General features: G+C 40.7%; 1 protein-coding gene across 1 annotated transcript in view; it reads right to left on the reverse strand.

The window, feature by feature from the left end:
• Nucleotides 1-9,205: 9,205 nt before the first annotated feature.
• CDS1 (CDP-diacylglycerol synthase 1) overlaps nucleotides 9,206-18,409 on the reverse strand; it is a 68,112-nt gene continuing 58,908 nt past the window's right edge. Inside the window, exons 11-13 of the mRNA XM_023222586.2 lie at nucleotides 17,465-17,584; nucleotides 15,289-15,392; nucleotides 9,206-11,980 (exon numbers count right to left, since the gene is read on the reverse strand). Coding sequence (XP_023078354.1) covers nucleotides 11,851-11,980; nucleotides 15,289-15,392; nucleotides 17,465-17,584 — 354 coding nt within the window. The 3' untranslated portion in view covers nucleotides 9,206-11,850. The remainder of the gene's footprint in view (nucleotides 11,981-15,288; nucleotides 15,393-17,464; nucleotides 17,585-18,409) is intronic.

An 18,409-nucleotide genomic window follows, 5' to 3' on the forward strand; every position in this document is an offset into this window, starting at 1 on the left:
CCTTCTAAGTGAGGCCTCCACTGACCAACCTACAATATTTACAATTGCAATTTCCCTCCCTCTGACTTCCTCATAATCACCCTTCTCTGAGACCCTCTACAACATGCTATACTACTAGTTCCTTGTGTCTCCCTAGCAAAGGGTAAGCTACATGACCGCAGATACTTTTGTCTGTTTCACTCACTGCTGCATGGAGTTCTGAAACTGTATCTGACAGAGTGGCTACTCAATAAATGTGTGAATGAAGGAATTAGAGGCAGCCCTCGATTTGCCCTCAATGGTAATGCAATCTGTTCTTGTAAATATCTTACATCATCTTTCTTGTGTTGAATTTGAGCTTTCGAATACCACATGCCTGAACACATGTGCTTGAAATGCTCACTGGCGTTTGGTTTTTATTATTCTTTATTTTTTCAGACAGGGTCTCTCATACCCAGGCTGGAGTACAGTGGTGCTATCACAGCTCACTGCAGCCTTGACCTCTCAGACTTAAGCCATCCTCCTGCCTCATCTTCCTGAGTAGCTGGAACCACAGGTTCAGGCCACCATGCGCAGCTAATTTTTTTTTTTTTAAATACATGAGGTCTCATTATATTGCCCAGGCTGGTCTGAAACTCCTGGGCTCAAGTGATCCTCCCACCTTGGCCTCCCAAAGTGCTGGAATTACTGGTATGAGCCACCACACCCAGCCTAGGGTTTGGTCTTAAACATTCAAAGTTTCTCATTCTTTGAAGGTACCTTGAGCAAGGCACCCTCTGCCTATGAGAATCACCCACCCAGCGCCCCAGGATAGAAGCCACAGGGTCTTTGTAGCAGTGCCAGAGAAGAAAGCCTCTTCCCCTCCTTTTCCTAGTCCAGTCTAACTGGGGAGGATGATATATTCCAGGGCAGCCCCCACCCCTCAACCCTGCCTGGCAGATGGATCCAGGAGGGGCTACTGGACCTATTGTGGGGTTCCCATTTGGGGTCACCTGGCAGCCCTTCCCTGTCCCATACCCAGTCCTAGAATACTCCCCCATCCCACCCCTGCCTTTTCACCATATCCCATCATTCAGATTCTCCAATCAGCTATTTTAACAACTTCAATACATAATTAACGTACTGTAAAAATCATCAAGTCTACAATTGAGTATGTTTTGGTATATTCAGAGTTTTGCCACCTGATATGGTTTGGCTGTGTTCCCACCCAAATCTCAGCTTGAATTGTATCTCCCAAAATTCCCACGTGTTGTGCGAGGGACCCAGGGGGAGTAATTCAATCATGGGGGTCGGTCTTTCCCATGCTATTCTCATGTGTGAATAAGTCCCACCAGATCTGATGGGTTTATTAGGGGTTTCCGCTTTTGCTTCTCTTTTTCTCTTGCCGCTGTCATGTAAGAAGTGCCTTTCACCTCCTGCCATCATTCTGAGGACTCCCCAGCCATGTGGAACTGTAAGTCCAATTAAACCTCTTTCTCTTTTCGGTTTCTAGTATGTCTTTATCAGCAGCATGAAAACAGACTAATATAGTAAATTGGTACCAGTAGAGTGGGGCGTTGCTAAAAAGATACGCAAAAAATGTGGAAACTATTTTGGAACTGGGCAAGAGGCAGAGGCTGGAACAGTTTGGAGGGCTCAGAAGCAGCAGGGGAATGTGGGAAAGTTTGGAATTTCCTGGAGACTTGTTCAATGGCTTAGCCCAAAATGCTGATAGCAATATGGGCAATAAAGTCCAGGCTGAGGTGTTCTCAGACAGAGATGAGGAAAAGTGTTGGGAACTGGTGTAAAGGTGACTCTTGTTACGTTTTAGCAAAGAGAATGGCGGCATTCTGCCCCTGCCCTAGAGATTTGTGAGACTTTGAACTTGAGAAAGATGATTTAGGGTATCTGGCAGAAATTTCTAGGCAGCAAAGCATTCAAAACATGACTTGGGTATTGTTAAAGGCATTCAGTTTTATAAGGGAAGAAGACCATAAAAGTTTGGAAAAAATGCAGCCCAACTATGTAATAGAAAAGAAAAACCCATTTTCTGGGGAGAAATTCAAGCTGGCTACAGAAATTTGCGTAAGTAGCAGAAGCCTAATGTTAATTCCCAAGACAATGGGAAAAATGGCTCCAGGCCATGTCAGAGACCTTCACCGCAAGCCCTCCCATCACAGGCCTGGCGGCCTAGGAGGAAAAAGTGGTTTCATGGGCCAGACCCAGGGTCTCCATGCTATATGCAGCCCAGGGACTTGGTGCCCTGTGTCCAACTTGCTCCAGCTGCGGCTGAAAGGGGCCAATGTACACCTCGGGCTGTGGCTTCAGAGGGTGGATGCTCCAAGCCTTGGCAGCTTCCACGTGATGTTGAGCCTGTGGGTGCACAGAAGTCAAGAACTGAGTTTGGGAACCTCTGCCCAGATTTCAGAAGATGTATGGAAACACCTGGATGCCCCAGCAAAAGTTTGCTGCAGGGGTGGGACCCTCATGGAGAACCTCTGCTAGGGCAGTGCAGAAGGAAAATGTGGGATCAGAGCCCCCACACAGACTCCCTACTGGGGCCCTGCCTAGTGGAGCTGTGAGAAGAGGGCCACCATCCTCCAGACCCCAGAATGGTTTATCCACTTACTAACAGTTTGCACCATGCGCCTGGAAAAGCCACAGACACTCAACACCAGCCTGTGAAAGCAGCCAGGAGGGAGGCTGTACCCTGCAAAGCCACAGGGGCAGGGCTGCCCAAGACCATGGGATACCCCCTCTTGAATCAGCATGACCTTGATGTGAGACATGGAGTCAAAGGAGATCATCTTGGAGCTTTAAAACTTGACTGCCAGACAGGTGTGGTGGCTCACGCCTATAATCCTAGCACTTTGGGAGGCCAAGGCAGATGGATCACCTGAGGTCAGGTGTTTGAGACCAGCCTGGTCAACATGGTGAAACCTCGTTTCTACCAAAAATACAAAAAATTAGCTGGACGTGCTGGTGGACGGCTGTAATCCCAGCTACTTGGGGGACTGAGGCAGGAGAATTGCTTGAGTCTGGGAGGTAGAGGTTGCAGTGAGCCGAGATCATGCCATTGCATTCCAGCTTGGGCAACAAGAGCGAAACTCTGTCTCAAAAACAAATAAAAACAAAAACACAAAAAAACAAACTTGACTGCCCTGCTGGATTTCAGACTTGCATGGGCTCTGTAACCCCCTTTTTTTTGGCCAATTTCTTCCATTTGGAATGGCTGTTATTTACTCAATGCCTATAACCCCATTGTATCTAGGAAGTAACTAGCTTGCTATTGATTTTACAAGCTCATAGGCAGAAGGAACTTGCCTTGTCTCAAATCAGACTGACTTTTGGGTTAATGGTGAAATAAGACTTTGGTGGACTGTTGGGAAGGCATGATTGGTTTTGTAATGTGAGGACATGAGATTTGGAGGGGTCAGGGGTGGAATGATATGGTTTGGCTGTGTCCCCACCCAAATCTCAACTTGGATTGTATCTCCCAGAATTCTCATGTGTTGTGGGAGGGCCCCGGGGGAGGTAACTGAATCATGGGGGCCAGTCTTTCCCATGCTATTCTCGTGATAGTAAGTCTCACAAGATCTGATGGGTTTATCTGGGGTTTCCACTTTTATTTCTCTCTCATTTTCTCTTGCCACCACTATGTAAGAAGTGCCTTTCACCTCCTGCCATGATTCTGAGGCCTCCCCAGTCAGGGGGAACTGTAAGTCCAATTATACCTTTCTTTGCAGTCTCGGGTTTATCTTTATCAGCAGCATGAAAACAGGCTAATTAATACACCACCATTGTCACAATCTAATTTCAGAATATTTTCATCACCCAAAAAGAAACGCCTTACCATGAGCAGTTACTCCCTATTCTCCTCCTCCTGCCCCCAGCCTCTGCCAACACACTAATCTACTTTGTCTATAGAGTTGCCCAATCTGAACATTTTATCTAATGGAATGATGCAATATGTGGTCTTTTGTGAATGGTTTATTTCACTTAACATTTTTGAGCTTTATCTATTTCACAGCATGTATCAGTGTTTCATGCCTCTTGATCTCCAAGTAGTAGTCCCATTGTATGGATAGACTACATCTTATTTATCCATTCGGCACATGGTGTTTAGTGAATCATGCTGCTGTAAACATTCATGTTCAGGTTTTTGTATGGATGAATGCTTACATTTCTCTTAGGTATATACCAAGAAATGGAATTGCTGGCTCATACGGTAACTCCATGTTTTACATTTCGAGCAGCTCTCAGACTGTTTTCCAAAGCGATTGCACCATTTTACATTCACACCAGCAATGTATCCAATCAGTTTTTATTCTCAGGGAACAGCACCAACCAACCTGTACTCCCTCTGTGCCCCCTTCAAGTGCTCATTAAAATGTAAGTCACTCTGATTTGAGGACAGGTCACTTTCCAACATACTTTCAAGAAGGTATCTGGTGAGAAAGTAGTGACAGTGACAGCCTCTTCTAGCAGCCTCAGAATGCGCTGGGGTCTCTGATCCCGCCTGGGCTTTTCCTACCACCTTGCCTCATTCCCTGCTAGCTCCAGCCCAAGTCAGAGCTCCAACCCTTCCTGAGGTGACCACAATCACAGCACCTTCTACAATGTTTCTCCAGCTAATCTGCACATTCTTTTGAGGGAATGGGATATATTTAGTTATTTCAAATACTAAAATGATGTCTCATTCAAATATGGTTCAATATCCATGTTTAGTGGACATATGATATCCATCATTTAGTGAATAACTGAGGTTCTGGGAGTGGCGGTAATTAATACTCTTGGCAGTAAATATTACATTCAAAGAAAAGGTACTCTCTTGAAATTCTTGAAAGCTGGATCTTAGAACTGAGTCGCCCTTGCAGGGTGCCGACAATGGTGAAAAAGATGGAGGGGGCCATGATTAGTAGGAAGGCCTCTTCTTGCCTTTGCCTTCCTGGGGGCCAGAGCTCAATGGGGCAAGGGAGCAAACTGCCCCTTCCTTCAGTGAGGGCTCTCACTTAGAACTTCCATAAGTTATTTTGGCGTCGCTTTTAATATTAGTGTAAAACTTGGTCACTGCTCCTCAGCAGAGAAGTAGCGTCGTCAAACTTGGATTTGGATTAAGATCTGTTCCTTCTCTTCCTGCTATCAAGTAGAATTGTCAAGGTGGGACTTCCAGCTGTGTCTGAGTTAGGGGGTGGCAAATCCTCTCCCCAGAAAAGCATCTAGTAAAAGCTGGAGAAAATTTATATTTCCACACTCTAGAAATTGAACACAGGTATACACTACGAAAAAGGTTTATGCTTGAAAAACTGGGGCACAGTGAGTGTTTGTGCAATCCTTTCCGAGGGCTGCATGCATGCCCCCACCAGCTCAGCTGGGTTACAGCTTTAGTCAGGGCAGGACAGACTCTAAGAACTCCGACAGTCCAATGGGACTTGCTCAGTTTGCAACAGTGGACAATACCCATACCCAGAGAAGTCAGTGGAAGTGACAATTTCAGAGGATGAGAAGGGAGGGCTAATGGTACCACAAGCTGGGAATTGTGTGGTTGGGCCAAGCGCTTTCCTAGATGAGGCTGCACACGAGTGCAGAGGATACCTGGAGAGGGTCTGGGCAACACTTCCACTACTGGCTGCCCCTGAACACAGGAGCCTCAAGAGGCAAAGATGACCAATTGGACATCATTAAATTTAAAAGATGTTAAACTTCAAAAGACACCGTTAAGAAAATAAAAGACAAGCCAAAGCCTGAGAGAAAATATTTGCAAATTATATATCTGATAAGGTACTTCTATCCAGAATATATAAAGATTTCTTAAACTCAATAATAAGGAAAATAATGCCATTTAAAAATGGGCAAAAGAGGATGGATGCAGTGGCTCATGCCTGTAATCCCAGCAGTTCGGGAGGTCACAGCAGGTGGATCACTTAAGCCCAGGAGTTTGAGACCACCCTGGCCAACATGGCAAATGCCATCTCTACAAAAAATACAAAAATTAAATGGGCATGGTGGTGTGCACCTGTAATCCCAGCTACTCAGGAGGCTGAAGTAAGAGGATCTCTTGAGCCTGGAAGGCAGAAGTTGCAGTGAGCCCAGATTGCGCCACTGCACTCCAGCCTGGGCGACAGAGCGAGACTCCGTCTCAAAAAATAAATAAATAAATGAACATAAAAATAAATAATAATAAATGGGCAAAAAGATATGAATATTTTTGTCAAAGAAGATATACAGAAGGGAAATAAAGCACATGAAAAGACATACCACCACTAGCCATTAGAGAAATGCAAATGAAAATCACAATGAAATATCTTTATGCATCAGCTAGAATGTCTATAACTTAACAGATGATGGCAGGTTTGGGTAAAGATGCAGACAAACTACAACCACTGCAGATCACAAGCGAGAATGTAAGATTGTACAGCTACTTTAGAAAACACTTTTTTTTTTTTTTGAGCCAGAGTCTTGCTCTGTCACCCAGGCTGGGGTGAAATGGCGCAATCTTGGCTCACTGCAACTTCTGCCTCCCAAGTTCCAGCGATTCTTCTGCCTCAGCCTCCCAAATAGCCAGGATTACAGGAGCGTGCCACCATGCCCAGATGATTTTTGTATTTTTAGTAAAGATGGGATCTCGTCATGTTAGCCAGGATGGTCTTGAACTCCTGACCCCAGGTGATCCACCTGCCTAGGCCTCCCAAAGTGCTGGGATTACAGGCCTGAGCCACTGTGTCCGGCAAGTTATTTCTTTAAAAGAAACTTACCATACAATTAAGCAATTCCTCCCCTAGCCATCTACCCGAGAGAAATGAAGAAATTTCTGCACAAAGACATGTATGTGTACTCACATTCATAGTAACGTTCTTCTTAAGGGCCCCAAACTGGAAATAAACCAAATGTTCATCAACTGATGAGTTAGGAAAACATATTAATAAAAAGAAGAGAAGTGCTAATACATGCAAAAACATGCCAGGTGCAAAACATACTATATAATTCAATTTATGTAAAATATCACACAGACAGGAAGCAGATCAGTGGTTGCCAAAGGCTGAGACTTGGAGTGAGGATTAACTGCAAATGGGCACCAGGAAACTTTCTGGAAGATCATGAAAGTGCTCTCAAACTGCATTTGGTGGTGGTAGCACAATGTTATGGTATGTAAATTACATCTCAGTAAAGCTGTTGGGGGAAAAACAAATGGAATTTCTGACAATTCAAATGTATATGTCTTACCTGGACTAGTTGAAGCCTCTGTTTCCTTTTCTTCACAACTTTTTGAGATTTACTAAAACCAATGAAAAATATATTTAATAGATTACTCAAGAATGTTCCCCAAACTCATCACTTGCCTAGGCCTCATCTGAAGCTTGAATTGTTGAACAGAAAATCACCCAGGCTAGGTGCAGCGGCTCATGCTTGTAATCCCAGCTCTTTGGGAGGCAGAGGCAGGCGGCTCTTTTGAGGTCAAAAATTGGAGACCAGCCTGGGCAATATGGTGAAACCCCATCTCTACAAAAAAAAAAAAAAAAAAAAAAAAAAATTAGCCAAGCATGGTGACATGTGCCTGTAGTCCCTCCCAGCTACTCAGGAGGCTAAAAGATGATGATCGCTTGAGCCTGGGAGGTTGAGACTGCAATGAGCCATCATCACGCCACTGCACACCAGCCTGGGGCAACAGAGCGAGACCTTGTGTCAAGAAAGAAAGAACAGAAAGAAAAAGAAAAGAAAAAAGAAAATCATCTGGACACATTAAACTCAAGTCAGATGCACAGCAGAAAGTCTGAGAGTTAAACTCCAAGTCCTATACCCTGTTCATGTTACAAGTTGAGAGACAACAGTTTAAAATTTCACTTTCACTAGAGGACTATGCGATCCTTAAGGTGCACTCTCCCTCAATAATTCTTCGGCTCTCTTGAGTGACAAGGCTCTTGCTTCACCAGCCTTATCTTTTGTACACAGTACAAAACAGGCTGGATTCTCTCCATTCCTTCTGGAAACTCACTTTGCCATCATCAGGAAATGCTCATCAACTTACTAAATGATGATTGATGCGTTATCTGATGATTTAAGAAGGTTCTCCGTTTCTGTACAAGAAAACGATGAGATTAAGGTAGAAATGGCTTCTGATTTTGGTTAAATTATCTAGACCTGATTTTTCTTTCCAGCTACTGAAGATTCCCAAATCTCCACAGCCCCTCTTCAAGGAGTGAATTTTAAACTTTATAAGCTTCAAGAGGGGGGCAGAAAGATCTGGCTATAGACTATGGTCAGGAAAGATAGGTCTTATGGAGGTCAGATGGTGGTCACGTGTGTTACCACACACCTGGTTTATATATCTGTCATCACTCTGATCAATATCCACTTCAAATGACATTCACTTCTGTACCTGTCTGTTTCTGTGACTAGGCAGAAAACTACTAGTTCTAAGGTTTTTCATCATTCAAGAACAAAGAAAGCATAGTGCTGGGTCAGGTAGTCATTTTGAGTTTGCTGAAGTGGATCAATGGTTTTTCTATCAGTCATGGAACACTTCCATTACCCACTACCTGAAGCAGACATGGCCAAAGTGGTGGTTGCTTTTCTGCTCAGTCCTATAACCTGTCGTTTCCCACTGCAGACAGGCAATGGAAGAGGAGCAGACAGGAAGGAGGGAAGGAAACTAAGAATTGCTAATCAGCTATTCAATGCCGGACAATGTGAGTTTTCACTGAATCCTTAAAACAACCCTATTAGCTAGGAATAATGAGGCCCACCTTAGAACTCTGCAAAATAAAAGGTCTGGGGAAGGGGATAGGAGATGTCCTAGAGACAAGAGGGAATGTGTACAGCTAGGTCTTTAGACCAAGCTCCAAGCTTGTGCATTTCAGAAGCTGGAGGGCCTACAGAGAGCAGGCATCATGCCAACACTGGGTATGCAGTGGCCAACCCAAACAGACTTCATCTGGCCTCTGTATAGCTTAAAGCTCTAGTAAGGGACACACATTATTCAGAGATTCACAAAAATACATGTGTAATTACAAACTGTGCTCATATCATAAAAGTTCAGTACTCTTTGTATTAAGAGGACATGGCCTCTCAACAAATACAGATGTTTGGTAATCACCAGAATTTATTTTATCCCAGCCCTGAAGATCTCACTGTAGGTGCTGGTGATGGAATAGACATGATACAATACTTACATATATCCGTCATTATTCTGTAAATACTGGTTGAATATTTCTTCTCCAATGAGAAAATGGCACAACAAAGTCGAATGTGATTTGTTTCAGTTTTATTTTCCTATCTCAGTTTCAGTAAAAGATTCAGATAACTGATTGACACATATCATAAGCTATCACCCATATACCCTAAATATACAGTTTATGCTTTTTCTTTTTCATGGAACAAGGTGACACTATCTTTGTTCAAACCAAAGTGAAAAGGAAGAGATACTATACTTTTAAAAAGAGGGGCGTGTATGGTCTTTTAGTGTCAGATAGTGAACATACGTCACCACCAAAAGGAAAAAGCGTTGAGGAAGAATGTGTATCCCACAGGTCAGAGAGTCAAGCAGGAAGTACCAGTAGAGCACCTCCAAATATAGCAAATTTGGAACAATTAGGCATTATTGTGAAAGAACTTCCTAGTTTTTCATTTTTCTACCAGCATATTGCTACATTGGAATTTAAGCCCTCTTCACAGTGCAAATATCAAAATGAGCCAAGTCAGAGTTTTATGGCAATCTTTTGCTAAAATATATTCTATTTTAATATACATGCTATAAAAGTATGCTGAAAAGGTCAATCGAGAGCTCCGTTAAAATTAAGAATTTGCTTTTTTACATATAGGATAACGTACATTCAACTCTAAAAGTATATTTGTGAAAAGCTATTATTGTGATCCCAAATATTTCTAGCTCCATATTTTGTTTATAATATTGACTTTATAACACACATATTCAGTAACGCTTCCTTATAATTCTGTATCTCAATGCCTCACCAATTATTTTAAGTACAAATGTGGGGGTAATCTGTGTATCTCAAGGAGTTCTTACTCATGCAAACTACTGAGTTTTTAATGTACATTCTTATCACAAAATTTTCATTTTATTCTTTAAACTTTGGTAGCTTAAATTTTTTTTTTTATGACCAACATTTGAAGCTGTAATGGGACAAATAAAAACATGAGATGTTGAAAATTAAACTTGTAGGTGGCCTGATTTTAAATGTGATCACTGCCTCCTCTACTCACATTGCCAGTACCAGTTTTAGATTTACATGGATAGTGTGAGATACACTGGCTGAACGCATGCAGTGATGATGAATCAATGGAGTGTATGCTGGACCACAAAATGCACTCTTGGTACCGAGTGCACCTATGTCTAATCACGTATGCATGTGATGAGGCTGCTGGCTGACTGCATCAGTGGAACCCGGGTACAGCGGCAATCTTTTGTTTTAGGTATAGTAGTCAGACGGAAATATAAAATAATGGAAAGTTTTTGCTGATTTAAACAAAAATATTTACTCTTTTCATTAGCAAAACATTATTTAAAATATATGTATTTCTCCCCTCTGAACATTTAACTAGGAGCACTGGGCAATTTTTGAAGGTTTAGTGCTGACTGTTTAATACAATAAATATGGCTGTGGAGAGCACACAGCAGCAGTAGCTTACATACGTCCACAGATAAGAAATTTACTCTCATCTGGTTAGTGTCCAGTCCACCAAAGGAAAGGTTTGGCATTCGTGTGCTTTTTTTTCCTTGTAGGAATCAATTCTGCTTGATTTTCATTCTTGGAAGAAAAAATAATCAGCTGATATCCTCAAATTTTATGACATGATGCAAAAGAGCAACGGGACAAAGATGACCTACGACCAAAAAGCTGGACTGGGATCAGGTCTCCAGGCAGATCTTCCTTCTTGCGAGGTGAGTCTACAAAGAGCTGCACCAGAAGCCAGGAGTGAGGCAGCAGGGACACGGGGGCGGGTCACTCCCACTCGGACGAGCATCTCCTGCTCTGCTGCAGCCACAACCCCGACTCCCTACCCTACAGAACCATGGAAGCCAGTTCACAGGGCAACAAGGAAAAGTGAAACACATGACCAAGAGAAGGTCCAGGCCACAGGTCACTGCTTGACGCTGCCTCCTGAGCTACTGTCCTCTGTTGAAATAATCTGCGTAGGATCCGTACACTGTGTTCTTCACAGCAGAATTCTTCCTTGTTGCTCTTGAAAAGTTTTTGCGAGGTCGTGATCTTCCAAACAATTTTATCAGAAGTAGTTTGATGCCTGCTCTAACAAACCAATCATGGCAAAAATTTCAGGCTCCCTCCCCTGAATTTTGAAACTACCTAAAAGCAGAATGTTTTCCCCTCGCAAATGGTTACTTCTTTGAAAAGCAGACAAACTTTTTTTTTTTTAAATCTAACTAAGCCCATTAGAAAGTACTCCAGACTACATGAGGAGGAAGTGCAGGAGAAGTGACTTCCTATTGTGCCTTGCATAAAACATTTTGCTAAAATTAAGAGCAGCTCCAAGTGCAGAAGTAAATATTTGTGCAAAAAGGCACACTGCCAGGTGCAATCTTAAAACATCCTCAACTTACTCATTTTATAGTGTTTGACTCTTTTAAATACCAGTCTTTAAATTATGAAACCTAGCAAGTAAGGGGAAGGAAGTTCACATCAGAAAATACACTTTAGAAAAGGTACAAGACATTTTGCTGGCAATTTGCTACTTATTTCATAACATAGATCAAGTAAGTGTTTGTTAAATATTCACAGTAATTTCAGAGAGAAACACATCTCCAAAACTTCAATCTATTGCATTTTTAACTATTTTTCTGTACAATTTACAAAACATCTGTCAGTGTTTTTCTGAAGAATTCCTTCTTGTCAGTCCTTCCCTCTCTGGATCAAATTATACCTTCAAGGCGGGTTGTAGGATTCCTTTCTCAATGAGATGAGTCTTCAGGGTTTTGTATATATTTAACTGCTGTTCTGGTTGAAGCACCAACAACTGCTGTAGCACTTTGCTGGGATTTGGACCCCTAATTATAAGGCAAAGAAGACAGGTTTGTGTTATTTTAATAGGGATAAGTGAAGCATATACCCCCAATTTAAAGCAAACCATTCCTTTCAGTGTAGAGTAGCTGTTATTAAAGTGATAACAGCTCACTTTAATGTGCAATGTTAGTGTCAAGGGGATAAAGAGCCAGAACTATTCTGCTTTGAGAAGCATACAGCAGAGAGGAATAAAGAATGCACAAACACAAAACACAAAAGCAATATAAGGCAACTGAAGTGGTGCAGATCTAAGTTCTACAAAAGTTCTTGAAAGGGCAACCAAAGTTAAAGGTGGGGATAAATGGCAAATCTTGAGATTGAATGAGACACAAAAACTATTCTGTAGGGAAAGGAGCCTGGTGAACACAGGACAAACCAAAAAGAGGGCATGAAAATATAATTGAAATTTTTAACTTCAAAGAAACTTCAGATGATGAAAGGTGCTTTGTTGAAAAATATCTCCAAGAAGCTATGAATGTTCAAAGAGTCAGAACACAAAAGTTCTGAGCCTAGCACTGAAGCCCCTTACCAGTGATACAGGTGCCATGGTCTTTGTTCAAAGACAGTCCTAGGTAAACTCCAATAAAAAAAAAAAATAAATAAATAAAATAAAAAAAATAAAAGCAGATCTGCTTTAAAATTCAATGGGAAAAAGCAACATACAAGTAATGTACAGGGATGGCACAGAATTCTAAGAAAGACATTTATGTGGGTAAACATATGACTTACAATAAAGATTGTTCACATAGAATTATAGGAAGTAGAAATCCCAGCAACAAAGAAATGTCTATTTAGTGTTACCACAATGAGGATGAGCAGAGGAACTATTTACTCTGAAAATCTTCAACTTAACAAATTGCGCAAGAGCCCAGATGAGCCATCCCACCATGGGTCATCTTCACGCATGTGGCTCAACTCATCTGTCAAAAAACTGTGGCCATATGCCTTTCACACTCTGATCAGGACGCTGTTCATCTTATTTCATTTCTTTAAAAGAGTCAGCAACTTCACAGCATAAACCCCAAGAAGGGACCCACAGAGAAAAGGAAGGCTGCTTTTAGCAAGTTCAGCTAAATGCAAAATTGTGTCAGCAGGTGCTCCCAGCGAGTTGCATCCTGGCACTCTCACTGTCTTCTAACAGTCTAAATAGCTGCTTTCAAATGGTGGACAACATGGCTCAGCATGACATCTCCCTACTGAGAGAACAGCATTTTAGAAAAAAAAAAAGAAAAAAAAAAAAGAAAGCATATGAGTTAATGCCCTAAAAAGCTGCCATATTCTGAAAACAAAGTTCTAAGGATTGAACCACTAATTACCAATACCCAAATAGATCAATAAACAATATGCAAATAAGTTAAACAGTCCCATTAAAAGGATAAAGACTGTCAACTGTCTTATAAATAAAACAGGGGAAAAAATCAGCTATATGCTTACTAGAAAAAAGAAACACACATTAAATACGAGGAAAAGGGAATGTTAAAAATAAAAGGAGAGACAAAGAAATACCATGCAAACACTGACCAAAAGAAAGCTGATATTGCTATTCTAATATTCAATAAAATAGACTTTAAGGCAAGCAGTAAAGACACACATTATATAATGACAAAAGGATCAATTCAATGGAGAGATATGATAATCCTAAATTTGTATATACCTAATGCAACCTCAAAATATATAAAGCAAAAATTTGTAGAACTACGAATAAAGATACATTTACAATCACAATGAGAGACTTTAATAAAGCTCTGTTAGTAAGTGATACAACAAGCAGACCAAACAAACACAAAAACAAATAAACAAAAATCAGTACAGAAGATTTAATTAAACCTCACCTAACTGACATAGACAAAACTACAACCCAGAACTACAGAATACACCTTTGCACATGGAACATGTACCAGAAAATAGATAACATGCTGCATCACAAAGTAGATCGCAAAAGTTATAAAATACTCAAACCACAGAGTATGTTTTCCGACCACAGTGGAATTAAGGGAGGAAAGTGAGAAAATCTCCATTTGTTTGAAAACTAATGAATATGCTTCTAAATAACCCATGTGTTAAAGAAGATATAATACTGGAAATCAGAAAACATATGTAACTAAATAATGAAAATACAAATATCACAACTTGTAGGAAGAGGATAAAGCGATACTTAATAGTCTTCAATGGATAAATTAGACAAGAAGGCTAAAAATCAATAATCTAAGCTTATCTCCAGAATTAAAAAAAGAACAGCAAATTGAACATTTTAAAAAGGCAAAGGAATGAGAGGAGAGGAGAAATCAATGAGGTAAAAAATTTACAGTAGAGAAAATTAACAAAGCCAGGAGTTGATATTTTTGAAAAGATTAATGAAATTGATAAACTCCTATCAAGACTGTCTCTCAAAAATAGTTAATATGAAAATTCTCACACTGCTGTGGTACATATTTAACATGTGTATTTAGGGATCACTAAATATGAATTTCCTTCCAAGTACTATGAAGGAAATCCATGTTTTCTATGGCTCAGGCACTATTATTAATAAGTGTTCTGCCTTCTGAGCCCCCAGTAGAGACCACAGAAAATCAAGTTAACATGCAGTCAATGTTAAGCCTTCACACTCAAGTTAGTATTTCAATGCAGATCCAAAACATTAAGGTTTAATAACAAGAATAAACCACCCTTTATAAAATGGCAATATTCATCCACTACCCCACCAGCCAGCCCCTACACATACAAGCATGATCCCCTCGGCCTGCTTTATTTTTCTGTGTGACACTTATAACCATCTAACTAACTATATTTATTTCTTTATTGTCTCTTTCTCATCATTCTTCTTTCAACTTCCAAACAAGACACTATGGGGGCAGAGATTTGGTTTGTTTTGTCCTCTGCCGTATTTGTCCCTAGAACATTCTACAACACGGCAGGCACTCAAGTAATAATTGGGAGACTGGATGCATTTCATTGTTTTCCTTTGTAACTTTTAGTATTCATGATCATTGCAATGCCCACAGTTGAGAAATTAAATCTCCTCAAGTTTCAAATCCCATACCATCCACATTAATTGGGTCTTTAACGTGGTCCAGGACCATAACAAATACTATCTCTTTTTAAGTTGTTCAAGTGTAGGTAAAACGATTACAAGTTAACCATCCTGCTCAAGACTGTAATTCCAGTGGCCACCACCTGCTTTAATATTGTAGATTACCACTGATGGAAAAAGTTATTAACTTACTCAAACTAATGTTGATGGAAACGAGAACTCAAAGAAATCATCTAAAAAATGTGTTAAATGTAAAAGTACCTTATAAAACTTGTGATGTACACATGTACAAAAGTTGCCATCAAATACTGACAATCAAATCTGTCCATTATCCCACCATGTCCAGGAATGGTATTTGCAAAATCCTTTAGAAACAAACAAATATATTAGCAAATTTTCAAAAAATCACCTGCTACAAAATTCCTATCTGTGTCTCTTTGGCATCATGGACTCACTCTAACGAAAATACATTACTATTGGATTTTTTTCACTAAATAAAAACTTATTAGAACACATCCAGCAGATTAAAACCACGACTTCCAAATACATGCTTCTTTTAGAATGATTTCTGAATTGACCCACAGCATTCATTCATTAAACATTAATTAAATCTAGCACTTACTTTTGTTAATAAAACTTTTTCTAAATAAAAATTCTATTAGCTATTACTAATCTAATTTTGTTATAGCCTAGCTTTCTTTTTAACCATAAGCTGTTTGGGGGGCTATTTTAGTGTTGTTAAAAGATATACAACTGGTTCTAACTTGTTTATCCCAATAGTTCTTACTCTGAAATAAACATTTTACTACTATGATAAATATTTCTTCTTATTTTTTTAAGTGTTAGAGTAAAAAATAAAATTACAGTGAGCCCATCTGGGACGCATTAGTCCATTAAATGGCCACCCTGAGGGAATGGGTAGTAAGCCTCTGCAAATTGCCCCTGTACAGGTAGGTTCACATATCTGGGTGCCTGGGAAACAGACATGACTAACTGCTCTTCTAGTTCACTCGGGCACCCTAAAAATATCTAAACTATAACAGCAATAGATGCTTGGTTTCCAACATGCAAAAAAAGTCTCACCATTTAACAAAAAACCTTGGATTGGAGACCATTAAAGAAAATACCATTCTGAATATAACATTTTTCTTTTTAAAACAATTACTGAAAAAGTCTTTGGTTAATTTTTGCCAACCCATTTCCCTCCTTCTCTTCCTTACTAGTCAAAGCATAAGAGAGCCACACTAACCCAATGCCACTTTGCTGTTACAGCCTTTGCAAGATACTCATCCTGCACAGCTGTTGCTGTAGCTCTCTGGGGATGTATATTCTCTTCCCTAGCAGGAGGTGAGCATCTTTAGAACAGGAACAACATCTTGTATGTTTTTGTATACTGCATTGCACCTTACATAGTAGCTTCCCACTGGCAAACACTCGCTGAGTTCCCTCATTCCCTGACCTGTAGGCCATGTGTGATCTGGCCCCACCAAACTCTGTGGTCTCATCTCCTACTCTCAACCACAGCCACACTGTTCTTGCTCACCTTCAAACAGGCTAACCTCCTCCACTCCTCTGTATGCTCTGGAACTCTCTCCTTAGTTTTCTCTGCAGGACTTCGTTTCTCAAATCTCTGCTTAAGTGCCACCTCCTCAGAAAGGCTTTCCCTGACCACCCCAACTTCCATAGCCACTCTCTAACCCCAGATGGTGCTTCAGCCATGTGAGGGAGGCTGAGATAAAATTGCTGAGATAATATGTCATTTTATGATGATCTAACCTAATACACAGGGATAATTTTAGGTATCTGGAACAGGGGTCAGAAAAGCATGTCCCATAGATCAGATCCAGGCCACGACCTATTTTTATAAATAAAGTTGCATTAAACGCAGCCATGCCCATTCACTGGCATATTATCCATGGGGGGCTTTCTGACTGCACCAGCAGGGTTCACGGTTGAGAAGCTGTTGATAGAATATATGGTCTGCACATCCTAATAAACTTATTGTTTGCCCTTTACAGAAAGAGTGTGATGACACCTGACTTAGCAGAATGGACGGTTACATAGCCAAAGGTTCTTCTGTGTGTCCCTTCAAGTGAGACTGTAGTAAAACACTAAACTTTAGACGATTCATGGCTGGATTCTTGGGTGAGCACTTGAAAGACCAAGATTCTGGGTCTATTCCAACACTAAAGGACACATGCCATTTCTATAAAGGAAACTGACATGACACTTAAAATGTATTAACATAGTATCACAAACCTAACAAGAAAGAATACATTCAGATCAGCGTGGCAGCATTTCTGTGAGGTCGAAACAAACAGGATACAAAAGTTGTTGCCTAGGGGCTTAATGTAGATCGTGAGCTAACCAAGTTTCAACTAGGTTACATTCTCTAATTAGATTCTCTAATAATATAACACAGAATCTAAACACACACCTTGATTTTGAAGGCTCTTTTGAATCCACTGGCAAAGAAGCCTCCAAATGGGCCAATTAAAGATGCAAAGGTTGACAGAGCAATGCTGTGGATCTGGAAAGGGTACAAGCTCACTCTTTCCTAAAGAGAGAAAAGAAGGGGAGGAGAGGGGCTAATTTCATTGAAATTGTATTTGAACATGCCACCTGATCTAAGAACCATTATAAAAATAGTAAGTCAAAGCACATACCACATTTTTGTTAATTTTTCAAACTTTAAGGATCATGGAAGAAAAGTCTATTGTAAGCTTTCTGTACCATCCTCTACTTAGCCAGCACTTTCCCTTCTCTCTGAAGCATAATGAGAGGCAACTGGCACACTGAAATCTTGCAGCTTGGCAGTCTACCTTCCAGGTTGTCTAGGAACTTTACTTCTTACCAAGAATCAGCTGTGTTATTTTCCATATTTTTTTAAACTAGTAATGTTTTGTTTCTGTAATTATATAATTTAATACTGTATTTTATTTCACTTTAATTTTATATGATAAAATAAGGGAAAAGTTGGACTTTTCTCTAAAACTATGATGAATGCTGTGGAAAAACACAAAAATAAGTTGCTTAAAGAAGATTATCAAAATGAGCATCAGTGAGACAATCACTAAAGATTTGGGGAGACAATCATAAAAAGAATTTTGTAGGCCGGGCGCGGTGGCTCAAGCCTGTAATCCCAGCACTTTGGGAGGCCGAGACGGGCGGATCACGAGGTCAGGAGATCGAGACCCTCCTGGCTAACACGGTGAAACCCCGTCTCTACTAAAAATACAAAAAATTAGCCGGGCGAGGTGGTGGGCGCCTGTGGTCCCAGCCACTCGGGAGGCTGAGGCAGGAGAATGGCGTGAACCCAGGAGGCAGAGGTTGCGGTGAGCTGAGATCCGGCCACTGCACTCTAGCCTGGGCGACAGAGCAA

Source organism: Piliocolobus tephrosceles, chromosome 3 (genome assembly GCF_002776525.5).
Source record: "Piliocolobus tephrosceles isolate RC106 chromosome 3, ASM277652v3, whole genome shotgun sequence".
Taxonomy (NCBI): Eukaryota; Metazoa; Chordata; class Mammalia; order Primates; family Cercopithecidae; genus Piliocolobus; species Piliocolobus tephrosceles.